Source organism: Eutrema salsugineum, unplaced genomic scaffold, assembly GCF_000478725.1.
Source record: "Eutrema salsugineum unplaced genomic scaffold, Eutsalg1_0 scaffold_10, whole genome shotgun sequence".
In the NCBI taxonomy this organism is placed as follows: Eukaryota; Viridiplantae; Streptophyta; class Magnoliopsida; order Brassicales; family Brassicaceae; genus Eutrema; species Eutrema salsugineum.
Window position 1 is genome coordinate 384,938 of NW_006256908.1, and position 25,948 is coordinate 410,885.

Genomic DNA, 25,948 nt, shown 5'->3' on the forward strand with positions numbered 1-25,948 from the left:
ATCTTCAAGCTGTTCTTCATTCTTTTTAGATCTCCTTTAAATCTATTCTTCCGAACTCAAAATGTCTTCCAGTTCTTCCATTAACTCATCTTCCAATCAAATCCTTCCGGAAGATCGACGCGAATCCTCTGAGCCGAGCTCCTCCTCTTCGAATCCTCACCAATCGAACTCGTCTCAGGAAGAGAGCAACCCTCCTCAGTTAGTTCGTAAGAACTCCAAGTCAGTGGAAGCGAGCAGTAGCCGTGCTAGACCTAGAGTCGAGGCTACCGAACGGTTGACGGCAGAAACTCGCGAAACAGAAGCTCGCGTTGGACCGAACGCCGACAGTATTGACCATGAGATCGAGGAGGTCGAAGAACCTGAAGGAGAGGGTCAGGAAGCCGACGCCAATGAAGAAGAAATCGCCGAGAACAACCTTGAAGCGGTGAACCATGCCTCACCGCCTCTTCCGAGACGAAGGGTCGTTCGCCCCAACAACGTACCGTCCTCCTCAGTTTCTACGGGCGCTATCCAGGCCGTGCTCGAGGAAAATGGGCTCTTAGGCCAGATTGCCTTCATAATCCCCGAAGCTGGAGATCGGCCGTGGGACGTGCCCGAAGGCTTTCTCTGTGTTTATCTAACTTATTTCACGCAATGCGGGCTCACACTTCCAATCCCCTCTCGTCTTCTTGGGTATTGTAATCGGCGTGGAGTAGCTCTCTCACAGGTGATGCCAGCCTCAGTAACGAACTACGTGGGGTTTGTTACTTTGTGCGACGAACTCGGCCAACTTCCTTCCAGCCGATTGTTCGAGGATCTTTTCTCGGTGAACATCCATAAGTCCAAGGAATGGTTCTTTGCCGCTAATTCTAAGCCGAAGAAGAACATAGTGACCGGTCCCAAACCCAGTAAATTCAATGACTGGGAATCCTTGTACTTTTACCTCGAGATGAACGATCTCACTGTCAGCAACTCTGACATACCAACTCAATCGGAGTGGAAGATTCCGATTGGTAGCTCCAGACGAACTTGTACTTTATTAATTTTTCACTTCTGTATTTGACTAACTCTTTCTCGGATCTTCGTAGGTCGTCATCTCCCAAGTCTAATCCTCAATTCCGGGCTCACCTCCGAATTCGAAGCAGCTTTCAGCGAAGCCGGCAAGCGTCGCTGGCCTGAAGTTTGGGAGGAAATTCTTGATCGTCGAGCTAAGAAAGCAGGTCTGTCTCTTGAGTTCCTTCTTTTTACTTCTTTGATTTTGAATTTATCCCGAACTCCTCCTTGACATATTTTCCTTTCAGGTTCCGTCCGAGAACCAAAACCGCGCAAGCCAAAAGCTCGAGCTAACAAGCCCCGAGCTGCTCCAAGGCGCAAAGTTCCAAAACCACAGGTTAAACAAACTCGCACTGCTAGGATGCTTTCCTTGGATGAGATCCCAACTCTCTTTGACGAGGAGGAACCGGACGTGGCTGATCCGACCCCAGTCCCTGCTACCGAAGGGACCAATGAGCAGCCGGAAGAGTTGCCACCTGCTGCGAACTCACCTGACCAAGCCGGTCCGAAGAGAGTGAAGAAGAAGAAGTCTTCGAAGAAGACTAAGAAGACGGAAGATTCTTCTCGGGTGCAAGATGTACCCGCCGAGCTCGATCCACCGGCGGCTGTGGGGTCGGACCTCGCTCTTTCTCAAGACCGAGGTGAAGCTTCTCATTCCCGTAAGAGGCAAACTAGGGACCATGTTGAGGGTTCTCCAGAGCCCGAGCCGGCTAAGAGGGCCCGAGTCTGTTTTGATTATGACGAGGAGACTCCTTTCGAGGAGAACATAGATGCTTGCGCCGAGCTCTATCACAAGATCTCATCAGAGGTCCCAAGTCTTCCTTCAGTCCCCGAGCTCCGGTTCCTGAACATGTATAAGGGAATTGCCCGTACAACTGCTGTGGTAATTTCTTGATTTCATTTCTCTATCCAACAATTTTCCAAGTGCGAGTTCTGATTTGATTTTCTTTTATGCAGCTCGCCAGGCAGACCAACAATCTGGTTGCCGCGTACGAGGTAGCTCTTTTTGATGAGCAAGTAAGGGTCTCCGAGCTCGAGGAAAGAGTCGCCAGAGCTGAGGAGCGCCTCGCCACCGAGCTACAAATCAACGAGACTCTCCACTCTTCGGTTGATTTGCTGAAGCAAGAGAGTGCTGAGTTAAAGGCGGTGAAAGCCGAATTGACTGAGGCTCAAAGTATGCTGGCGAGGGAGTTCGAGAAAGACCGAGAGCAGCTACGAGAATTGGTCGCACACTGGAAGGGCCGGGCGAGAAAAGTCCATGACACGGCTTGCGAACGCCTGGAAAAAGTTATCCGTAGTCTGGAGGACGTGGACCGTGCTCGCAAGCCGTACTTGGTGGTCAACCAACTCACGGGAGTTCTCGGTTTCATCAAGCAGTTGCGGAAGAAGGGCTTGTACGAGGTCCCGCCAGAAATGGTTGCTGATATCGAAGCAAAACATGCCAAGGCGCTGCAGGACTTCCATGCAGTCGATGCTTGCGTTCTCACCGAGGAGGACAAGAGGATGTCTCCGTTCGTGGAGTAAGATGATATTCCGATCGCGAACGTGACCCAGAGCGCGCAGGATCCTGCGAGGGGTGAGCAGTTCGGCTCAAACGAAGACATGCTCAATGCTGTTACTTCGAAGACCGTCTAATCTTTTCCTGCTTTTTTTTTTATTCTCAAACTTATTTGCCCTTTCATGGGTTATTTTGTAATATTTATGTTTATCTGAACCCTCGGTGGTTCCTTTTGAACTTATTTGCCTCTCGGGGGGCTTTTAATTATATGCTCGTTCATATTTTTTCTTGTCTTCATAAAGTAATAGATCGGTATATCGTAGATGTTATTCGAATCATAACTTTTATTTTTCGATAGCGAATTGCGATAATTCGGCTTACGTTTTGCGAGTGTTGTGAACTCGGCTTATGGTGCGAATCTGAGGAGTTCGGCTTATTGTGCGAGCGTTTAAGCTCGGCCTGGGGAACCCAAGTGAATCGTTTCGTACTGGAAGAGTGAACTAATTCGAACTCCTGTAAATGCACAAAACGAGTTCAAGGTTTTTCTAAGTTGAACCTAAGTATGCGAGATGTGCTCGGCTTATTGTTCTTGGTGACTTAGAAATTCAACTGCGGGACTGGGCCCGGCTTTTGATATGTGGCTTAACCACGACACCATGTGGGTGCTTGCGAGACGGATCTCGGCTTTTTAGTTTGCATTCATGTGGAATGCTATCGAACAACTGGCCAGGAAGTCGATGTAAAAACAAGGAGTTCGGTCCCTTATGATTTCCGAACTGGAACTTAGCGAAAGTTTCACTTAATAAAATTTTATTGATGTTATAGCTGGACTCGGTAACGAGCTGCCCACGTACCCTTTGAAGGGATCAAGCCATTCGTAGTTCTAAGTACAAAAGTGTTTTTTTTTTTTTGAGCTCGCAACGAACTAGTAGTAGTATCGTTTAAGATGCATTGAGTTCCAAGATCGCGGGATCGGAGTTCCGTCTAACTTCATAAGTTGATAAACACCGGTTTTAACGACTTTCATAATCTGATACGGTCCTTCCCAGTTCGCGTCAAGTTTTCCTGCGTTCTTCTCTTCTGTGTTTTGATAGACTTTGTGAAGTACAAGGTCGCCATCTTCAAAGTGACGGCCCTTAACTTTTTTGTTGTAGTAGCGAGCTGCAAGTTGTTGGTAGTTCTGTATCCGGAGCAATGCTCGTTCGCGATGTTCTTCGACTAAGTCGAGTGCGTCGATCATCATGTTGTTATTCACGTCGGGTTGCTAGGTAAGCATAGTTCGGCGAATACTTGGGACGTTGAGTTCGGCTGGACACATAGCTTCTGTGCCATATGCAAGGAAGAATGGTGATTGACCGGTCGAACGTCGTGGTGTAGTTCGGTGAGACCACAAGACGCCGTCAAGTTCGTCCGCCCAGGTTCCCTTAGCGGTATCGAGTCGTTTCTTTAGTCCGTCAATGATGGTCTTGTTTGTGGCTTCGGCTTGTCCGTTTCCTTGCGGGTACCGCGGGGTAGAGAAACTTAGTCGGATTTTCCACTTGGTGCAAAAATCTTGGAAAATGATCGAAGTGAATTGGGTTCCGTTGTCCGTAACGATCTCGTACGGGACTCCGTGTCGGCAGATGATGAACTTCCAGACGAACTTCTTGACATCAATTCCATGAATCTCGGGGTATGCTTCGGCTTCGACCCATTTGGTGAAGTAATCCGTGACGACCAGAACATACTGCTTCTGAGTTGTTGATCGGCGAAAGGGACCGATGATGTCCATTGCCGAGCGCATGAAAGGATATGGTGCGGTCGAGGTCATCAGGAGCTCGGTAGGAAGATTGATCATCGGACCATGACGTTGGCACTTCTCGCAGCGTGCCGTATACTTTTCGCAATCAGAGAGCATAGTGGGCCAGTAATAGCCAGCTTTTTTGATCTTGAATGCCAAAGACCGAGCTCCGGAGTGATTTCCTCCTTCTCCTTCGTGAACCTTCTGCATTACTTCCATGATGTCGTTGCCGTGAACACAAGTCAAAAGTACACCGGAAGCATCCCATCTGAGAAGAGTACCTTTAATGACCACATATCGAGCTGCGCGAGCCTTAAGGCGCCGAGCTGCCCATTTATCCGCAGGAACTGTTCCGTCTCCGATGTATCCCACGATTTCTAAGGTCTAATCTTCGGGTTCGTCCTCGCCTTTGGCTTCGATATCGATTGGAACGTGTTGTCCTTCAGAGTCATCTTCGGGATCGGATTCGTTACCATTGAGCTCGTCCGTACCGTTGTCATGATCGGGAATGACCTCTTTGAGTTTCGTCTTCCGGGTGAGTGGCGGGGCGAGATTGGGTTGAGTTTCGTAATCACGTCGTCTTGTAATGATGTTGCAGTTCGGAGCGGGCTCGACACTTGGTCGTTCAATTGCCGCAATTGGGATGGTTCGCCGAAGGTTAGGATCGGAATTAGTCGCGAGGGCGGCTAAGGCGTCGGCGGTTGCATTCTCATCTCGAGGTATCTTTGGAAGCTCGAAGTTAGAGAACTCCGAAGCGACATCCTTAAGGACTTTGAGATATGCGTCCATGCGGTCGTTCTTGGCCTCGTATTCGCCGTGAAACTGGTTAGCCACGAGTTGAGAGTCGCAGTAGGCGTGTACATGCTCGGCGCCGATGCCTTTGGCGAGTCGTAGTCCGGCAATCAATGCTTCGTACTCGGCTTTGTTGTTGGATGCTGGGAAGCCGAGACGAAACGACTGTTCGATAACTTCTCCTTCGGGTGATTTTAGACGAATTCCGACTCTGGATCCTTTATGGGACGATGAACCATCGGCGTGAAGAATCCAGGGTTGTACGACCGGATTATCTTCGACGAGCTCCGGTGGGAGTTCGACCAAGAAATCTGCTAGGACTTGAGACTTCGTTGCTGTTCTGCCTCGGTATTCGATGTCATATTCACTGAGTTCAATAGCCCACTTAGCGAGTCGTCCGGATTGACTTGGGCTATGGAGGAAAGTACGAAGAGGGTAATCGGTTAGGACCACGATCGCGTGAGACTGGAAGTACAGGCGTAGCTTCCGTGCAGAAATGACCACGGCAAAGGCGAATTTCTCCAAAGTCGGATAACGATACTCCGATCCATAGAGGGATTTGCTTGTGTAGAAAATTAGCTTCTGTTCGCCGCGATTTTCTCGAACGAGAACACTGCTGACTGCGAACTCCGAAATCGCGATGTAAAGACAAAGTGTCTCGCCGGTTTCTGGTTTGGATAAAACTGGAGGAGTGGACACTTCTCATTCCATTCGAGATGCTTGTTACCTCGAAGAAGTTGGTAGAAAGGCAAGCACTTATCCGTCAATCTGGATATGAATCGATTAAGTGCTGCGATACGTCCGGTAAGTCGCTGAACTTCACGTTTGGTTGTCGGTGATGAGAGCTCGAGAATAGCAGCGATCTGCTTTGGATTAGCTTCAATGCCTCGCCGTGTAACAATGTATCCGAGGAACTCTCCAGATGTCACGCCGAACGTACACTTAGTTGGATTCAGCTTCATACCATACTGATCCAAGATATCAAAACATGTGCGAAGATGGCCGACGTGATCGGAAGCGACGAGTGACTTCACGAACATATCATCGATGTAAACTTCCATGGTTCGCCCGAGCTGGCTTGCGAACATCCGGTTTACCAGTCGTTGGTACGTTGCTCCAGCATTCTTCAGGCCAAAGGGCATGACCTTGTAGCAGTAGATGCCACGATCCGTGATGAACGATGTCTTCTCCCGATCTTGCGGATGCATAAGAATCTGATTATACCCGGAGAACGCGTCCATAAACGAGAGTAGTTCGTTCCCGGCAGTTGCTTCCACGAGGCGGTCGATATGAGGCAACGGAAAGCTATCTTTCGGACACGCCTTATTGAGGTCGGTAAAGTCGACGCAGATCCTCCATTTACCATTCTTCTTCTTTACGACCACGGGGTTTGCTAACCAATCTGGGTATTTGACTTCGGTGATGGATCCGACTTTGAGTAAACGCTCGACCTCATCGTTTACGGCTTGTACTTTCTCTGGTCCGAGCTTTCGGCGTTTCTGCTTGATTGGCTTATATGTTGGATCAATGTTGAGCTCGTGACACGCGATCTGTGGATCAATCCCGGGCATATCTTCTGCCGACCAAGCGAAGGTCGATGAATGCTGATTCAGAAAGTGAATGAGTGGCTCGCGGATGACTGGGTCGAGCTCGGCGCCGATTCCGACTTGACGTTCTGGCCTTAGTTCGTCGATGCAAACTTGAACGATCGATTCCTGTTTAGGTTTTGTATTCTGGACGATGAGTTTCTCAGTCGGTCCTAACGAGCTAATAACACAAGCTTGGTTGGCCGAATGAAGTCTGCACTCGTTTATGTAGCACGATCGAGCAACGGCTTGGTTTCCTCGGAGAGTATAAACACCGTCGGGAGTCGGGAACTTCAAGCATTGATGGTACGTCGAGGCGACTGCTTTCATTGCATGTAGCCAAGGTGTTCCGAGAATAGCGTTGTAGATCGCCGGTTTATCGAGGATAAGGAACTGGATAATCTTTGCGACTCCGCCGACGTAGATCGGAATGTTGACCATGCCGACCGTCATACAACGTTCTCCATCGAATCCGGTAATTGGTTCGATAAACGGTTCAATCCTATCTGATGCCAACTCGAGTTGGTCAAGTGCTTCCTTGAAGATAACGTTAACCGAGCTGCCCGTATCGACCAGAATGCGGCTTACTTCGACGTCGTTGAGGAGCAGCTCGACAACGAGGGCGTCGTTATGTGGTTTATGCAGCCTGATTGTATCGGCCTCGGTAAATACCAAGGGCGTTCCCTTCGGCGGATCATGCGGGGCTTTGGGCGCGCTGGCGGCCTCTCTGCTGTACTCTTTGATGGCTCGGACCGAATAACTGCAAGCTTCGATTGCCCCCATTATCATGTTGACACGCTTCCGTGCCTTAGGAGCGTGATTCTCTGGTGCTCGGTCATCACGATTCCGTTTCTGTTGCTCGGGCAAAACAGGCGGATTCGGTGGTGGCGGTGGTAACGTCGGTAAAGCCAGTGGAGTTGGTGGATCTTTGGCGAGTGCTTTCTCAAGCTGTTCATTGTTTGGTCGAGGCATATGTGAAAGATGGAGATCGTCGATCAAAAGTTGTCGACCGAGATCGGCTCCTTGCGATATAGACCGAGTATATATTCTCGCAGATGCCTGCATTCTTCGGTGCTGTGGCCCCTACGGTTATGGAATTCGCAGAATAGTAACTCGTCTTGATCTTCTTCACCGCGAACCCATTTGTTGTTCCACTGCTTGTTCGGTTGTTGGATTGCGTTAGCGTAGAACTTCTTGCGATTCTCGTATCCTCGACCGTATCCCGACTGTGGCTCATTAGTCGCGGTTTTCGGGCGTTCGGGTTGCTTCGTTGAATAGCTCTGCTCGTACGCGGCTTCTTCTTCTTCTTCAGCGATGTAAGTATTAGCTCGATGCAACGCGTCTTCTAATGTCTGTGGAGGGTTATGCGTGATCGCGCTCCGAAAGCTAGTTTTTATCCGAGCTCCTTTCTGAAGACATAAGAGAGCGGCTTCGTCGCTAATCGTACAATTGGCGACGATCGTCTTGAAGCGCTGGATGAAATCACGAAGGCTCTCGCTTGGTCCTTGGGCTATTTGCCAGAGCTCGGAGTTCTTGGTGTTTTGTCCAATGAACATGGAAAAGTGTTTGACAAAAGCCGTCGTTAACCCCTTGTAGTTATCGATTGAATTGGCTTCGAGTCGCGAGAACCAGTCGAGAGCTACTCCTCCCAAGCTTTCCACAAATAGTTGGCACTGAACTGCGTCTCTCTCTTCGGCTGATTTGAACTGGTATCGGTTCATGCAGATGCCGAACGATGTCAAGAAGTGTCGAGGGTCGGAATTACCCTCGTAGACTTTTATCTTCAGTTTCTCCATGTGCTTGACCGGCGTCCCTGCTATGCGCGGTGTGAAGGGTGTTTTCTGCGTTTCCTGAATAACGCGCTCGATTTCCGGAGCCGCGCTTGTTGCTTGATGTATCTTCGAAGTGATATCGCGAAGCTGCGCCTTCATTGCTTCGAACTCGGCGTCTCGGCTTAAATCCGATGCTGGTGCATTCGCTGATCCGACTGCAGTAGACCTCATAGTCCCGGCTGGATCTCCGTCGGTATTAAGATCGTCAATGATGTTCCGAACTCGAAAAGGAGTTCGCGCTTGACTGAGCTCGGCGATTTGTGCCGCCATCTGACTGAAGCGGTCCTTGCTTCTTTTGTTGATGGCCTTAAACTAGGCATTGAACACTTGGAGCAGTAGTTCGGTTCCATAACCTCCTACGGCTGCGGGGGTTTGGCCGGCTATGGTTCCAGCGTTTCCTCCAGGAGTTCCTCCTCCTTGTTCTGTTGGGGCGTTAGCGTTCCCTCCACCAAGAGGGTTTCCTTCTTCGTGAATGTTGGCCATCGCTGATTCAATCTTTCCGAAGTCCGATCTAAAGCTTGAGAAATATGTTTAAGCCCCCTACCTGGCGCGCCAATTGTTGATATGCAAATATCGACAAGGGACAAAACAGTACTTTTAGATCAGAAATTCGGTTTTTATTAGATTGAATCAAGCAAAATACAACTGAGTTCGGTTATTCAGATAAAAAATAACGAACTGAGACTTAAGACGACTAAGAAGCTAGCGTATTGAGCTCTCAGTCTTTAAGTCTTCTTGGGAATATCTTGTGTTCTCTGGTGTCGATTCGTCTCCCTTTATATATATCCCCTAAGTCGGTCCTCAAGCACGCCTTAGACGATATGGGACCGAGAGAATTTTCCTTTTCTCTCGGCTCCTTTCCTTTTCTCTCCAAAGTTTCCTTTTTCCATTAGGAAATTTTCCTGTTTCGACCGAGCTCATGGAAACTCTCTATTCCTTCGAGAGGTTTCTCACCGACCTCGGCCTAATGGGCTGTTCTCGGCCCATCTTTGCTCGGTACGTCCCTTCGTAAACCGGGCTTATGGTTTGCCGATCTCGGTTTGTACCGGAGAAAACCGAGGTGCGGTTTTCACCTCCAACAAGAATAGGAAAATTTAAAATCGGTTTAAAATTTGAAAGAATTTAGGCAGACAGTTTTTACTTAAATGATGACAGAATTGTGATTGAAACAAATAAGAAAACTTTTAAAGGTGCATTTAAAAAAAACAAATCACAATTTTATTTTTTGAATTTTGTTGATACAAACAACTCAGTAACGAGAATCAACAAGCAATTCTGATCAACTACTAGTTCTATGTGAAGATGTAGCTGCTTGAATCAGTTGCTGTAGCAGTGGAGCTGGAGTATGGAGTGACACAAGCATGGGGTGCAGAGCAAGTCACGACTTGGAGCTTGAATGGAAGTGGAGCTGGATGAGTTGCTGATCTGGACTAATTGGGATGCGAGACGTTAGGACGTAGCGGAGCCAGGCAAGCATCTCAGAGAAGATCTAGAAGAATGGAAGATTTCATTTCACTTAGGAGAAAACAAGATATGCTGATTGCAATATCTCCCATCTCACAATTCAAAATATCCTGATTCTGATTCTAATCATTCTGGAAACTAGAAACTGTGCTCTCAAACTGTCATGTAGACCCCAGAAGCTGAATCGGACGGCAAGGTTCCCCGGACAGGCAGTCTTTCAGACGTATCAGATTGCCCCAGAATGGATGCAAGACAGGTCTGTCTTTCGGTAGCCGTATCTTTCAGCTCGATGCTCTAAATGCATTGATTTCAAATGTTCTGGAACCTTGATTCAATTATCTTGATCTTTGCCTAAGACCCCGGAAGCTGAATCGGCAGGGAAGACCTTCCGGTAATGCAATCTTTGACACGTATCAGTGTAAGACATTTTTGGCCCACGCGGTACGCGTCTTTGGCCAAGAGATCCTGCTGGCGGTTTGGTTTTCAGCCGAGAAACATCGACCTGCGGTACAGTGAAATGCCGAGAAGCTCCAAGTTGCCTTTTCTCACCATTTTTTATCATTGAAACACCATTTTTTCATCTGGTTAACTTTCTCCACTCCAAATAAGCTCCAAAAGCACTTGTTTAACACTCCAAACCATGCAAAGACTCACTTGGACCTAATGCAAACTCCTAAGTCCTAAAACAATGCCTAAAGACCTAAAATGAATGAAATAAGACATGATTTGGACTTAAATATGTACACTAAATGATGCATTTTATGAATATATCAACTCCCCCACATTGTCATTTGCTTGTCCTCAGGCAAAAAGAACAAATGAGAGAGAGAGATTGAATGCTTGGGAGTTCATATTCCATAATGAGAGAGATGATCCCTAAAAGAATTCAAAGTTCATTTTCCTAGTTGCTAATTCTAAGATGCAGTGCACACAAGATTACTCATAAAACTTTTGCCATACTCATCACAAAGTGAATTAAGCTTAGGCATCAGCTTTCACAAGCAGCCCTAGTTCCAACCTTCTGACATTCATTAAAACTCATGTGGATCATGCTCATGCAAATCATGTGAACTCATTTGGCTAAGGGATGAGGTTATAAGACAAAGATGATCTCATTTAATGCTTGTGGGTTCAATTCAGCTCAAGAGATTACTCAAGAAGGAATAAACTTTAACAGAAGGCTAAGGTTAAAAGGCAACTGATACATACAAAAGTAGAATCTCATCTACCCAATGCCCCAAGTTGGTCTTTCACCTTAAATCTAATCCCATGAAGAACATACCTAAGCTACCCTTCTCTCAAGGCATTCATTGCCTTCTCAACCCACTTCTCACTTCACTCTCAATCTTTTCCTTACTAGGGGATTTATCTTTTCATTCTCAAACTCAGGCTTTAGGGTCTAAACCTTTCACTTAGCTCCTTTTCACATAACATTGTCTAGCCTCTTTTCTTTTCTCTTTAAACACTTGAGCTTTTTTGGCTTCTTTTCTTTTCTTTTCACTTATAGGCTAGACTTTTCTTTTCAAAACACAAGAGCTTTTGATAACTAAGAGTTTTAGGACTCTTAAGGAGGTTATGAATCCCCTTTATCACTTGTAGAAAGGGGTATCAATCCAACAGTGTGGTGTAGATACTAATCTATGAGATAGTTTCTTAATTCAAGCCAAATAGACAGATTATGGTTCAAATAAGTAACAATAACAACAAAGTAAACTAAACAAGTCTAAAACGAGATTAAGATGCAAACTAAGCAAACAAGAACACTAAACAAGATGATGAATATGATATGATGAGGATTAGAGCTCCAGATATGATAGATGGCTAGGGTGCTTTCAGGATTTAACTAAGTAGTTAATGACAATGATGATTAATGATCTAAGCAGCTCATGATTCATAACAAGTTTCAATCTTTCTCAATCATCAAAACACAATCTCAAACATTCTTTCATACCCAATCATCATTAGAGAAACAAATGAAAGAGATGCATTAAGAACCAGTCATGATATATTATCTATGCTCAATAAAACACCTCCATGTAAATTAAACAATAGACTCTTGAACTAGCTTGGTTCTCAGAAATCATGACATTTCATCAAACACTTTTGGTGCATGAAATGTCTAGTATTTGGGTTTAAGTGATTCTCAGAAACCCAGCATTAAGATTAGCTAAACAAGAAGAAAGATGCATGAACCTAGCCCTAAGCTAACTTAATAAAACCCCTAGAGCACCCTAACCTACATATCTAGAACTCTAATGAGGTGACTACTCAATAATCATGATTATTTTCTTGATCCTTTGCAAGATGGGTAGACAAGCATGATTAGTTGATGAGAGATGATAGAAGATGGATAGATGATGATGAAATGGTGATTAAAGCTCTTAGACTCTCTTGATTCCAGAAGAAAATAGAGATATCTCTCTAAAAGTGTGTTCTTTCTCAAAAGAGGCAAAAAGCTTAAGGGAAAATGAGATGTCCCTTGGAAAAAACACTAAATATATTTATACTAACTAGCTCGGACTGGGTCAGCCCAGGACAAACTAGATACTGACCCAGCTTCAAATGGGCAATGTGTTAAGTGTGCGAGTTGGTCAAGTGCTTCCCATCCCGCAAGCCAGAATCGCACAGCCTTGGAACTTGTCTTGTGCGCCTAAACTCCTTCAGCCTCAGCTGCATGGCTACCCCGGTTTGTTCTGTGAATACATGTGCTGTTCAGGTCTTCTGCTCTTAAACTCGCACAACCAAGATGCATTCTGGAAAAAATATGTGTGCGAGTTGGTCTTCTTTAGCTCCAAGTCGCACACGCAACTCGCACAAGTCTGGAAAGATGTTTTTGCGAGTTTGAACCTTGTAGAGTAAGCCGCATTCCCTTCTCGGTCTTAACTACAAACATAAGTGCGGTTCATGCTCTCTTGCTCTCTAATTGCACACTCATGTAGCACAGGACCTCAAACTTGTGTGCGAGATGGTCTTCTTCACTTCCAAGTCGCATGCCCAACTCGGTTTGATCTGCGAACACATGCCCAACTCGCACAGCTTGTGGACTTAGCATATTTCAGCTCGGAGGTCTTTGCCCTTGCTTAGGGTAGCCTTACCCGCACATCTCCAGTCGCAGGCTATTTCCCAGAACTAAATCTCTCATTGCTGCGAGTTGACTAAGTCGCAGAACCGTCTCGCACAATCCATGTCTTCTCTGGCCACTTTGCATTCGAGGCGGCGTAACATCCAGGATATGGATCAAAATGGCTTGATTCAAATTCCATTGGAAATAGAACTCAAAAATCTCAAACTTTGGTGAGGAATAAAATTGCATCCGGGGAGTGGAAGGTCTCCTGGATCGCTGATCTCTGTAGTGTATCAGAAAGACCCGGAGAAAGGCTTCTTAACATGCTTCATTCCGGAAATGTTATCCCCCAACTAAGACCTCCAAATCCTGTGATCTCAAGTGTTCTGGAAATAAGACTCGAAGCTCTTGAATCTTGATGAAGGCCCCGGAAACTGTATCGAAGAGGAAGGGTATCTTCCTGCGAAACCTTTAAAGCACATCAGATTGGTCGGGAAAGGCAGCGAGACAGGCATGTATTCTGATGGCTATAACTCAGAGATCACTGATCCGAATCTACTGATTCTAACTGTTATGGAACCAGGGTAAGCTTTTTGGTCGAGAATATGTTCCGCGGTAAGCTTTTTAGCCGAAGAAATTCCAACCTGTCTTGGCATAAAACTCAGCCATTACTCTCCACATCCGGTACAGCATTTTACCGAGCCAGAGTCCATCTGATATGCTTTTGAGCCGATGGTTATGTGATCCAGGCACAAGCAACACCCGATAAAACATTCTTCACCCGGTAAGCAATTTGGTCGATGGTAAACCCCCCAGGAAGAGTTTTTAGCCGGTAAAAAAGCATCCTCCGGTACAGGACTTAGCCGATAACCTCCAAAACCTTGATTTCATGATCTTTGAACCTCCAAACTCCATTTAAACACGTGGTCTCAACTCTTCTGCTCCAAATAGACTCCAAAGTACCTGTTTAAGACTCCAAACCATGCAAAGACTCCTTTGGACCTAATGCAACTCCGAAGTCCTAAAACAATGCCTAAAGACCTAAAGTGCATGAAATAAGACATGATTTGGAATGAAATATGTAAGCTAAATGATGCAATTTATGAATATAACAGCTTTCTATTTTTTTTTTAAACAACAGACCCCAAACCGATTTCTTTTCTTTCCCATCCCTTGGTTCACATCTCAAACTCTCTCTTTTCCACTCAGTGTTTCCCTAGATCTCTTCCAAGCCTACTCCAGACTCATGATGCAGAGCTAGATCTACGTGAAACTCTACTCTTGTAGCCCTAAACCCAACACTTTCTGTCAAGTTTATTCAGAAAAGACCTCGCATCTCTCACTAGAGTGTTTCAGGCTTCAAGAAAGGTTTGGTTAATGATGGGCTTGCGGGCCTAGGGTTGTTTTTTTTAACAAGCCCGTTGGTCCTCTGATATAGGCACGGGCCTATAGATGGGGATGGATCCTTGTTGCTGGTTGTGTAACTCTCTCAACAAGAATAAGGAATGGAATTTGATGTGAAAAGAGGATGGAACTCGATCAGCTGGTTGTGTAACTCTCTCTGATTGAGTCAAGGGATGAAACGATGATGATGCAAACGGTGGAACGAGGGTCGCCACAAAGCTCTATGGACTGAACTTTGATAAGACCGGCGAGAGATGGATCAAACACCAACTCTAAAGAGGAGGATCAAACACCAACTCTAAAGCGAATTCAGAGAATTCAAAGACAAGACAAAAGCTTGAAAGAACTGCGTTATTTTATTGATAGTGGGGTAAAAGATACACGGCTGCTTATAAGGGACTTTATAAGAGAGTCCAATGCAGCTTTGCCCTTCTTGGGGACTTGAAGCAAATTACATAAAAAGGACACAACTTTCTGGGACTCTAAAGGAACAGACTCGTGCAATAACTAAAGAAATATTCTAAGACTTAAAACTATGAATGGAACATGTAAAACAAACCAAAGATAGAAAAACCATATTAGGCAAGTAAATAAACATATTCATTCTCTTACCTTGGTGGGTTGGACGGCTAGGATGGTCTTAAGTTGGCGTGATGCTGATGCTGAACAAGGAAACTTCTTTGTTGGGTCGGAGAAGTGGTAATTCAACTGTTGGGCCGTCTTGTATGAGATAGGCTTCTCCTTTATTAGGCTCTTCCAGGCTTCTTTCTTGGACCGTGGCCTTAAAGCTTGGGTAGAAAGAGTCTTCTTGCTCGTGGATGCTAAGTAAGGCTTCAATAGCTTGATTAATCTCCTCTCTCAAGACTCTAGTTCTGGATCTTGTTCTTGGTCCTTGTCTCACGACTGGTATAGGTGGAGCTTGTGGTTCTATGCCCTCATCATCCCCTCCCTCTTGAGAAGGTTCTGACCTCAGAACAGGGTCATCTGCAACATAAGGAGACAAGTCAGTAACATTGAATGTAGGAGATATATTAAACTTACCTGGCAGCTCCAACTTATATGCATTGTCATTGATATTCTCCAAAACTCGGAATGGCCCATCTCCCCTTGGTGCAAGCTTGGATTTTCTTTGTTGTGGGAACCTTTCTTGCCTCATGTGCAACCACACCCACTCTCCTGGTTCAAAGGTAACCTCCTTGCGCCCTTTATCAATTCTTGCTTTGTCCTTTTCGTTCTTTTTTTTCAGTTTCTCTTTAACCTTTTGGTGCAGCTTCTTCACAAAATCGGCCTTAGCTTCTCCTTCTGCGCTTGAATAGATGGCTGGTGGCAAAGTAATAAGGTCAAAAGGCGTGTGAGGGTTGAACCCATAGACAACTTCAAAAGGAGATTGGTTAGTAGCGGAGTGTTTGGAACGATTATAAGCAAATTCAATGAAAGGTAGACAAGATAACCAATTCCTGAGATTCTTACCAACCGTGGCTCTCAATAAGGTTGAGAGTGTACGGTTTACTACCTCTGTTTGTCCATCCGTTTGGGGATGACAAGTGGTGGAGAATAAAAGTTTGGTGCCAAGCTTTTTCCACAATGTCTTCCAAAAATGGCTGAGGAATTTGGTGTCTCGGTCTGAAACAATGGTCCTGGGCACTCCATGAAGACGCACGACCTCTTTAAAAAAGAGATCAGCTGTTTGAGTTGCATCATTGGTCTTGTTACATGGTATAAAGTGCGCCATCTTTGAGAACCTGTCTACTATTACAAAAATGGAGTCTTTGTTGTGTATCTTAGGCAACCCTAGAACAAAGTCCATAGAAATGTCCACCCAGGGTGCATTAGGAATAGGTAAAGGCATATGTAAACCATTAGGGTGTAACCTGGACTTAGCTCGGAGGCAAATGATACATTTAGTGCAATGCTTCTCTACGTCTCTTCGCATGTGTGGCCAGTAAAAGTGCTCCATCAGCACGCTCAGTGTCTTGTCTCGGCCAAAGTGTCCCATTAACCCGCCTCCATGAGCCTCCCTAGTGATCAACTCCCTCATGGACCCTTGTGGGATGCATAGCCGCTTTTCCTTAAATAGAAATCCATCTTGTTGGTAAAATACTCCAAATGCGGCCCTTGTAGTTTCTTTGTAGACCTCTGAGAAGTCAGGATCAGATTCATGTCCACCCTTGATGTGCTCAAAACCCATGATCTTGGCTTCCATTGTAGAGATGAGAGTGTAACGCCTTGAAAGTGCATCAGCTACGACGTTCTCTTGTCCCTTCTTGTACTTAATCACATATGGAAAGGTTTCTACGAACTCTAACCATCGGGCATGCCTTTTCTTAAGTGTGGTCTGGCCTCTTAAGTGCTTAAGGGTCTCGTGGTCTGTGTGAATTATAAACTCCTTTGGAAGCAGATAGTATTGCCACGTTTCTAGTGATCTCACCAAAGCATAGAGTTCTTTATCATAAGTTGGGTAGTTGAGTGTTGCTCCACTTAGCTTCTCACTGAAGTAAGCTACTGGCCTCCCTCCCTGAGTTAGAACCGCTCCTATGCCAGTACCTGATGCATCTCACGCAACCTCAAACATTTTATCAAAGTTAGGAAGGACTAAAACCGGTGCTTGTGTGAGGCTCTCCTTCAGCTTGTTGAATGCGGCTTCTTGAGTCGGCCCCCAAGTGAAAGTAGTGTTCTTCTTGATCACCGATATCAATGGGGCTGCTATGGTACTGAAATCCTTGACAAAGCGCCTGTAAAAGCTTGCCAAACCATGAAAGCTTCTAACATGTCTAACCGTGGATGGTGTGGGCCATTCTTGGATGGCTTTAATCTTCTCCTCATCCACTTTAAGACCCTGAGAACTTACAACAAATCCTAAAAATACCAATTGATCAGTGCAGAAGATACATTTCTTAAGATTTGCTTTTAAAACCCTCTAATCTAAGTGTCTCTAGAACCTGTTCAAGATGCTTAATATGATCTTCTAAGCATTGGCTGTAAATCAGAATATCATCAAAGTAAACCACTACAAACTTACAGATGTATGCTCTCAAGACGTGGTTCATGAGTCTCATGAAGGTACTTGGGGCGTTTGTGAGGCCAAAAGGCATCACAAGCCACTCGTATAGACCTTGCTTGGTCTTGAAGGCAGTTTTCCACTCATCTCCTTCCTTCATTCTCACCTGATGATAGCCACTCTTTAGATCCACCTTTGAAAAGATAGTAGCTCCACTTAACTCGTCCAACATGTCGTCTAGTCTCAAAATGGGGTGCCTGTATTTGATGGTGATGTTGTTAATGGCCCTACAGTCCACACACATCCTCCAAGAGCCGTCTTTCTTGGGCACTAACAAGACGGGTACTGCACACGGGCTGAGGCTCTCTCTTATGTATCCGTTAGACATTAAATCTTGGACTTGAGCCTCTAGCTCTTTGGCCTCTGTTGGGTTAACTCTATATGCGGCTTGGTTAGGAAAGGGTGCTCCGGGTACTAGATCAATCTGGTGCTCAATGCCTCTTATAGGTGGGAGGCCGGCTGGTATATCTTTTGGAAAGACATCTTGGAACTTTTCTAATAGCTGAGCCACCTCGTGTGGGAGCTCGGGACCTTCCTCAGTTCCTGAAAGCAAACATTCTCTAAAGATCATTAGTAATACCGGTTGTTTATGATCGAGAGTTTTAAGAATTGTACTTGGTGAGCCAAATAGATTAGTTCTACTTAGCTGTCTTCCTTTGCTCATGGCCTGTTGCATCTCATGAACTTCTGATGGCATGATAGGGGCCAAGTTGTGCTTCTTGTTGTGGTGAGTGAAAGAATAGTAGTTGGTGCGACCGTTGTGCATAGTTTCTTTGTCAAATTGCCATGGCCTCCCAAGGAGCAGGTGACTGGCTTGCATGGGCACAACATCACACGTGACTTGATCACTATATTTTCCAACGCTGAATGGCACAACAACTTGCTCCGCAATCCTCACCTCCGTGGTATCATTGAGCCATCTTAATCGGTATGGGCTTGGGTGCTTTGTCTTTTCAAGACCTAACTTGTCTACAAGATACTTGCTAGCCACGTTAGTACAAGGCCACCATCTATAATGAGACTACTTACCTTGTTTCCAATGCTACATCTTGTATGAAAGATGTTTTCTCTTTGGAGTGTCTCGGGGTCACTTAGAGCACCAAGAGATCTCCTGATTACCAACATCTCTTCAACCTCAGGGAAATCGGTTACCTCTTCTTCTGAGTCAGTGGCTTCTAGCTCGGCCTCATCTTGTGACTCATACTCTCCATTGTCTCTCAATACCATTACTCTTTGATTCGGGCATTCTTTTGCAAAGTGGCCTTTTCCCTGACACTTAAAGCACGTTATATCTCGAGACCTTTGATTAGGGGCCTTACCTTGCTCATGTGGAGCTGGCTTTGACGGCCCGGAAGCTGGTTTCTTGAACCGACTTTCCACTTCTATGGATTTGCCTTTGTCCATCGGTTTAGAGAAGGGTTGAGTCCAAGTAGACTTTCCTCGGTTAGTGGCTGCTTTCTTCTTGAAATGCTGCTCGGCTTGTATAGCAAAGTGCAGTAGATCTTCCATGTGCTCATAGCTCTGCCACTCTACTTTTCTCGCTATTCTATCTTGGAGGCCATCAACGAATTGGGCCATCAATGTCTCCTCCGAGTCTTGAAGCTCCAATCGATATCTGATGGTCTCAAACTCCTCATAGTACTCTTCTACGGGCCTGTTTCCCTGAGACAACTTCCGAAAACGTTTCTGTAAGTCTCTAAAGTAATAAACGGGCACATACCTCTTCTTTAGGTGGAATGTCATGTCCTCCCAAGTGGTGATCTGGCCACGTCTCATCCTCCGTCTTTTGGAGACTTCTTGGTCCCACCATGTGAGAGCATTGTCTGTTAGCTGGGCAACGGCTAACGACACCTTCTTGGCTTCAGAATATTGGTAGTAATCGAAGATATGGTCCATTCTCCTCTCCCAATCCAAGTAAGCCTCGGGATTGACCTTTCCAGCAAAGGTGGGTGGTGTAAGCTTGAGATCTTTGCCCCCATATCTCTCGTCTTCTCTATCTCTCTCTCGGCTCCTCCCTCTCTCACGGCGCTGATGCTGACCTTGGCCATGATTATCCCGTCTGCCACGCCGGTGATTTGGGTCAGGTGGAAGTTCATCTTCGAGACTAGGCATGTCATCATCAGTCTCTTCTCCATCGTGGTCATGTTGTTGCCTTGGTTGGTTCCCATTGTTGTTGGGTTGGGCTGGTGGTGGCAACCGTTGTTCCATCAATTTAAGACAGTCGCTCAGAGTCCTGATACCGTCAAGTAGTTGTTGCATGACTTCTGGTAGAGGTGCGGCATTGTCTCCCATGATTGGTGTCTACGTTCAAGAGCAAACAAAGATCAAGTGCAAAAGAGAAATTGAAATACAACTAAGTGTTGTTTTTGTTCTTTCCTTTTCTTTTAATGCAATAAAACGACGGTGCAATGTTAAAGAAATGTAAACTCTTTTTTTTTTTGTACGTGATTATGAAAACTTTCCTTTTCTGGCTAACTAGGGCTTTTGACAGAATTTTCGTTTTAGCAATGAGCCGCAACTATTCGATGCTATGAATGATGCTAAGGAGAATGATTTTAGATATATAGATGAATGCTCAAGATGATATGCAATGTATGCAACCGAATAGAACTCTTTTTTTTTTTTTGAATAAGTGTGCGACAAGAAAAACAAAGATGCAAAGAAGTATAACCGAAAGGTATGAAAAGATATAACCTGGTTTTGGAACCTTTCGGCTCTGATACCAGATGATATAGGCACGGGCCTATAGATGGGGATGGATCCTTGTTGCTGGTTGTGTAACTCTCTCAACAAGAATAAGGAATGGAATTTGATGTGAAAAGAGGATGGAACTCGATCAGCTGGTTGTGTAACTCTCTCTGATTGAGTCAAGGGATGAAACGATGATGATGCAAACGGTGGAACGAGGGTCGCCGCAAAGCTCTATGGAATGAACCTTGATAAGACCGGCGAGAGATGGATCAAACACCAACTCTCAAGAGGAGGATCAAACACCAACTCTAAAGAGAATTCAGAGAATTCAAAGACAAGACAAAAGCTTGAAAGAACTGTGTTATTTTATTGATAGTAGGGTAAAAGATACACGGCTGCTTATAAGGGACTTTATAAGAGAGTCCAATGCAGCTTTGCCCTTCTTGGGGACTTGAAGCAAATTACATAAAAAGGACACAACTTTCTGGGACTCTAAAGGAACAGAGTCGTGCAATAACTAATGAAATATTCTAAGACTTAAAACTAGGAATGGAACCTGTAAAACAAACAAAAGACAGAAAAACCATATTAGGTAAGTAAATAAACGTATTCATTCCCTTACCTTGGTGGGTTGGACGGCTAGGATGGTCTTAAGTTGGCGTGATGCTGATGCTGAACAAGGAAACTTCTTTGTTGGGTCGGAGAAGTGGTAATTCAGCTTTTGGGCCGTCTTGTATGAGATAGGCTTCTCCTTTATTAGGCTCTTCCAGGCTTCTTTCTTGGACCGTGGCCTTAAAGCTTGGGTACAAAGAGTCTTCTTGCTCGTGGATGCTAAGTAAGGCTTCAATAGCTTGATTAAACTCCTCTCTCAAGACTATAGTTCCGGATCTTGTTCTTGGTCCTTGTCTCACGGCTGGTATAGGTGGAGCTTGTGGTTCTATGCCCTCATCATCCTCCAAAAGTTTTAAATTTATAAAACCCTAGTGTCTGCAAGTGCACAGATGTACGTTGTAGGACTTAGGGTGTCGATCCACAAGGAGGATGTCTAATCTGCAAGAAACAACAAACTGGGAAGTAAGCAAAATCATAAACCAATAAAAGATTTGGGGTTTTTGGTTAAGATCCTAAACTAAACATAATCTAGTATTCACGAGAAATGCAATGCATGATGAATTGTAAAAAGAACATCTAAAGCATATCGACTCAAACTAAAGACTCTTAAACTTATAGGTGGCGATTTAGACTTCTTCGGTTTACTCTAATCGATATATGGTGGCATTTTCAATTAGCTTCCGGGCGATTTATCTTCATCTGTTTCTGGGAATCTGCATTGAACTAGGATAGACACAACTGTATGATTAACCAACTGTCGTCACCTTAATCAAATAATATCTTATATCTAGCAATTAACTCTCGCTCTCATGCTAAACTTAAGATCATGCATTGAACATTGAATTCGTCTGCTCGCATCTTCTCTATAGGTAGCTTTCGACTCCTATAGCGACTATGTTCTTCTGAAGCTAGGTACGAATGATCTGATACAGCACTCTCGTGGCTCTGATCGATCCTAGGCTCAGAGAATAGGTCATGAATCTACTCTCATGCTTTATGAATAACTTAGAAGAGATGAGATCCAGAATATGGCTAAGAACAATAGAAATCCTAATCGATATATATGCTTGTCGACATCTTCAAACAACTTGACTCTCTGGAACTAATCTACATGATGCAATGAATGATGAAAGACATATAAGAGTGCAAAAATAATGAAACAGAAAAGTTAATAAGATAAAAAGGAAGAAGAACAATGGATCTGGGGAAGAATCCCCATCTCCATCGCCTAACCCTAGAAAAACAAAGTTTGGTGGCTCAAAATCTCATTACACCCGTTTAGGACTGCTAAACAATGTATTTATAGGTCCTAAGGTTTCCAGATCTCATTTAGAGCTTCTCTGAAGAGAAATGGCGAAGTGGGCTTTGATGTTGGGCCTTGTGGCTCGTTCGAAGGTCCACCAGGGGTGAGAGTCTTCCAGGGCAGGTAAAACATGTGTTTCCCGCGGTTGAGAGTCTTCCGGGACTAGTGAACGGGGTCAACTTGTTTTCCATGTATCTTTTGATTGCACCGTTGGATCTTTGTGATGTAAAGTGGTATGGAAAGCTAGTTGTCTGCACTTGATTGTCTCCAAATTTGAGCTGGATTGGACGGTGAGAAAGTCTTCATTTTGAGGCTGAACTTCTGACGATCTGACTCTGAATTAAAAATGTGGATTTCTTCCATTTTGCCATCATATTCCATAAGTTTCCTGAAAAGAGCCTTGAAACTACAAATACATGGAAATCATAATAAAAATTCCTAAAACAAAGTAAAACCTAGGATTTGAAATCAATGGTGAAAAGTGGTCAAAATCAGGTGTTATCAACTCCCCCAAACTTAAGACTTTGTTTGTCCTCAAACAAAACAAGATCTAATCTGGAAAAATATCTTTGAGCAAAAATGAGAGGGAGCTCAAAAATATCAGCAACCATACTTCTAGACCTTAATTATGGACAATGCATCAATCAGATCAAGTCTAGAAAATTCTCACCAAAATACAAACATAACTAGTCCGTTAATCCGTCATGCGAAAATCCATACACTTAGAACTAACTTCCAGTCAACTAGCTCTTAACATTCATTAAAGGTTCCAGTGGTTCTCATCAAAAGGATATTAAACAATGCATTCAAGGTTAGGTATCAAAAGGGCTTTTTAATGGTAAGGCTGATGTGTTTAAGGTTACCTTTTTCTGGAGAGACAAGATATTATGCAAAAACAACAAGAGAGGATGGAACTGATAAATGCCCCCACAGTTTTCAGTCACACTCTTCTTGCTTTAAGATTTCTGATCTCCTTTCTTCAGGTTCTCCTTATAGTTCCCCCAGACTTGGATTTTTGTCCAGGTTGTGAATCCATAACTCCTTAAGTGAATACCAATTGCCTTGGCTCAAGTGATTTCGGCTACTAAGACTCTTTAGGCTTGTAGTTTCCTTTCCTTTCTTCCTTTTTCTCTTTTTCCGTTTTTTTTTTTGAAATGGGAAACCGCCTTTGACTTGGAGTCTTAGGGAGCACGAAAATTACCTTTGAGAATGAGCTTTTCTGAGGCATCATAATATTTCTGGCACACTCCCTTCTGGTGTCTTTCAGTCTTTCTCTTGAGTGACTGAAAACTATGTTGTTCCTCTCTCTCCGGCGTTTTTTCACATATCTGTCAAATTAGACTTAAAAGAATGCAGGAGGTTAGAACATAAAGGTTTGGGTTAAGGGTGTGGTACCAGCTAAAGATGAACTGGCCATCTAGGACAACAAAGAGTGGTATCAATAAGGAAAAGATGTCATAGATGTATATCATGATGCCTTCTTTAAAACCATTAATGAGAAAATTAAATGTCAAGATTAAGTCCAAGTAAAATGAGCTAGTATATCATGGCAGAAAAGATCTTCGTGAATAGAAATCCTCTGGTGGGATTTAGTAGTGCAAGTACTTTAGCTACTACCTAGTCTAGTACTAAACCTTGAAAGAGCTTTTATGAGTGATTGGTGTAGAAGCAAACAGGTTAGTTATCATCATCGATTTTGTCATTATTCCCTCAAAATGTTTTTGACCTTTGAAAAAACTTTTTGAAACTCAAAAGACTTTGAAAAGATTTTAATAAAAATCAAAAATTTTAAAAAATTTAAAGAAAATGCAGAATGCAATGGCTCATGCAAGAAAATGTGGTTAGAAAGTGATGAAATCCTCCCCCAGACTTAAATCACACTGCCCCCAGTGTGAAATAAATCAGGCAAGGGTGAGAAATAGAGTATGTGAAAGATTTAAAAAGTTTAAGGAAAAGAAAACTTACCTGGTGTTAGTGATGGATTGTGATGTGGTTGTGGTGGTGATGCTTGATCAAACTTGGATGCTAGGGATCCAAAACTGATTTGAACAAGGTGGTGGTGGCCAGAGATGAAGTGGAGGTGGCCAAAGGTGGAAATGGAGGTGGCCAAGGTGGGACAGATGTGGCCAAGGGTGGATAGAAGTGGCCAAGGTGGCCGGGTGTGCTGGCCGCGGATGAAGACATCCCGGCTGCAGTAGGACGCGCGCCAGCCGCGGTTGAGAACCTCTTTTGGCCGTGGTCAGCCCCCTTTTTTTTTTATGGCATACTAAGGCCTGTCTAAAATAAGAAAAACAAAACTTTTAATAGAAAAAGAAAGCTTAAACAAAAATAAATAAGTACCTAAAATGGGTTGCCTCCCATCAAGCACTTTGGTTTATAGTCCTTAGCTAGACTTTGCAAAGAAAAAGTCTTAGTTCAAATATGATCTTGTCATAAGACAAGTCCTTTTTGAAATCCTCTTGTTCTGTCTTGCAGGTTCTTCATCACTTCAGAGTTCTTATGGTTCAAATGCCTGGGCTATTTGCTCTCCTCTATTGCTCTTAAGTGGTGTAGCTTCATAGAAGATGTCCTTGTCGATATTGGCAAAGGAACCTCGCCTATTGGGCCAATCCATGATGGCTCCAGCAGTTGCTAAGAAAGGCCATCCAAGAATAACTGGATAAGAGTCATCTTTGGTCTTTACTATGTATAAATCGACAGGTGCAATGCAATCTCCAATCCTTAGAGGAATGTCTCGGGCTATCCCTCTTGGTATTGCACTTGAATCATCTGCTAAGCTAATCTTCGTCCTGGTACTTGAGATGTGCTTAATACCAAGTCTGAAAGTAGTTGCTTTGGACATCATGTTAGTGCAAGCTCCAGAATCACAAAGAATATTGAGGAATCTTTCACCTCTAATGTCACAAGAGATAAGAAATTGACCTTTGTCTTGAACTTTGTGCAAAGTTTGAACTGGTCTTTCCTGTGGATGATCTGGTGCCTCAAATGCATAATAAGAATCACAATAGAACTTGGCAGCATCGAATTCGATGATTGAATCTATGTATGGCATTTCAATCCTCTTAGGTGATTCATCCTCCAAATCTATGACATCTGGTTCTTCTTCTGTGATCTTCATGCATGGGATATAAGAGTCATGCTCTTCTGGTTCCTCGGGGTCTCGGTGATGCAGGCTTGGAGTGAGATAGTGGTTTCCCGCGGGTGGAAACGTTGCATCCGCTGCTGAGAAGGATCTGGCCACGGGTGAAACTCTCGCGGCCGCGGTGAGAATTGGCTTGGCTGCGGTAAGGAGCTCCGAAGGTTGCTCAGCTGCTTCTCCTTCTTGCTCTTCCAGGACATCTTCAGGGTTATTCTGGGTGTTCATTAAGGGATCTCCTGCATCTGGATTGGTTGGTTCTTCTTCTTTTTGATGACCATGAACAAGAGAATCCTTCTCATGATTCTCAAAGATCTTCCTCACAACAAGGTTGGTGTCTCTTTGGCACTTAGAGAGATGCTTATGTCAGAACTAGTTTCCAGGCTCTTGTGCTCAAGCTTGCTCAGGCGAAATTCAATCTTGAAGTTCACCATCTGTCTTTCTTCTGTACCATGAAGCGATTTTGTTGGACTCCTTGATCTCTAGCTTAGCAGCCTTGGCATCGATGGATCCTTGAAGGATATCATACTTCTGTCTTGGCTGCTCTTCCTCTAAAGCATCTATCTTCCTTTTTAGGGCAGCAATTTCTTGAGAGTTCAGATCTTCTAGCGATTTCACATGGTGAGTGAGGTCATCGATCCTCTTGTACAGGGTAGCCGCCGTAACAACTTGAAAATGAAGGTATTGATTCAGCAT

General features: G+C 44.4%; 3 protein-coding genes across 3 annotated transcripts; all 3 read right to left on the reverse strand.

Annotated features, from left to right (window-relative positions):
* Positions 1-4,694: 4,694 nt before the first annotated feature.
* On the reverse strand, positions 4,695-7,660 carry LOC112090237. Its single transcript, XM_024161063.1, has 2 exons — positions 5,830-7,660; positions 4,695-5,785 (listed from the first exon to the last, which is right to left on the reverse strand). Exons 1-2 carry the CDS (start codon positions 7,658-7,660, stop codon positions 4,695-4,697), a joined length of 2,922 nt encoding a protein of 973 aa, XP_024016831.1.
* Positions 7,661-7,683: 23 nt separating this feature from the next.
* Positions 7,684-9,003, reverse strand: LOC112090238. Its single transcript, XM_024161064.1, has 2 exons — positions 8,881-9,003; positions 7,684-8,832 (listed from the first exon to the last, which is right to left on the reverse strand). The coding sequence occupies exons 1-2, from the start codon at positions 9,001-9,003 to the stop codon at positions 7,684-7,686; spliced, it is 1,272 nt and encodes a 423-aa protein (XP_024016832.1).
* A 6,089-nt stretch (positions 9,004-15,092) lies between these two features.
* On the reverse strand, positions 15,093-25,948 carry LOC112090239. Its single transcript, XM_024161065.1, has 8 exons — positions 25,684-25,948; positions 25,052-25,590; positions 18,540-19,811; positions 17,392-18,408; positions 17,229-17,288; positions 17,052-17,184; positions 15,494-16,996; positions 15,093-15,436 (listed from the first exon to the last, which is right to left on the reverse strand). The coding sequence occupies exons 1-8, from the start codon at positions 25,946-25,948 to the stop codon at positions 15,093-15,095; spliced, it is 5,133 nt and encodes a 1,710-aa protein (XP_024016833.1).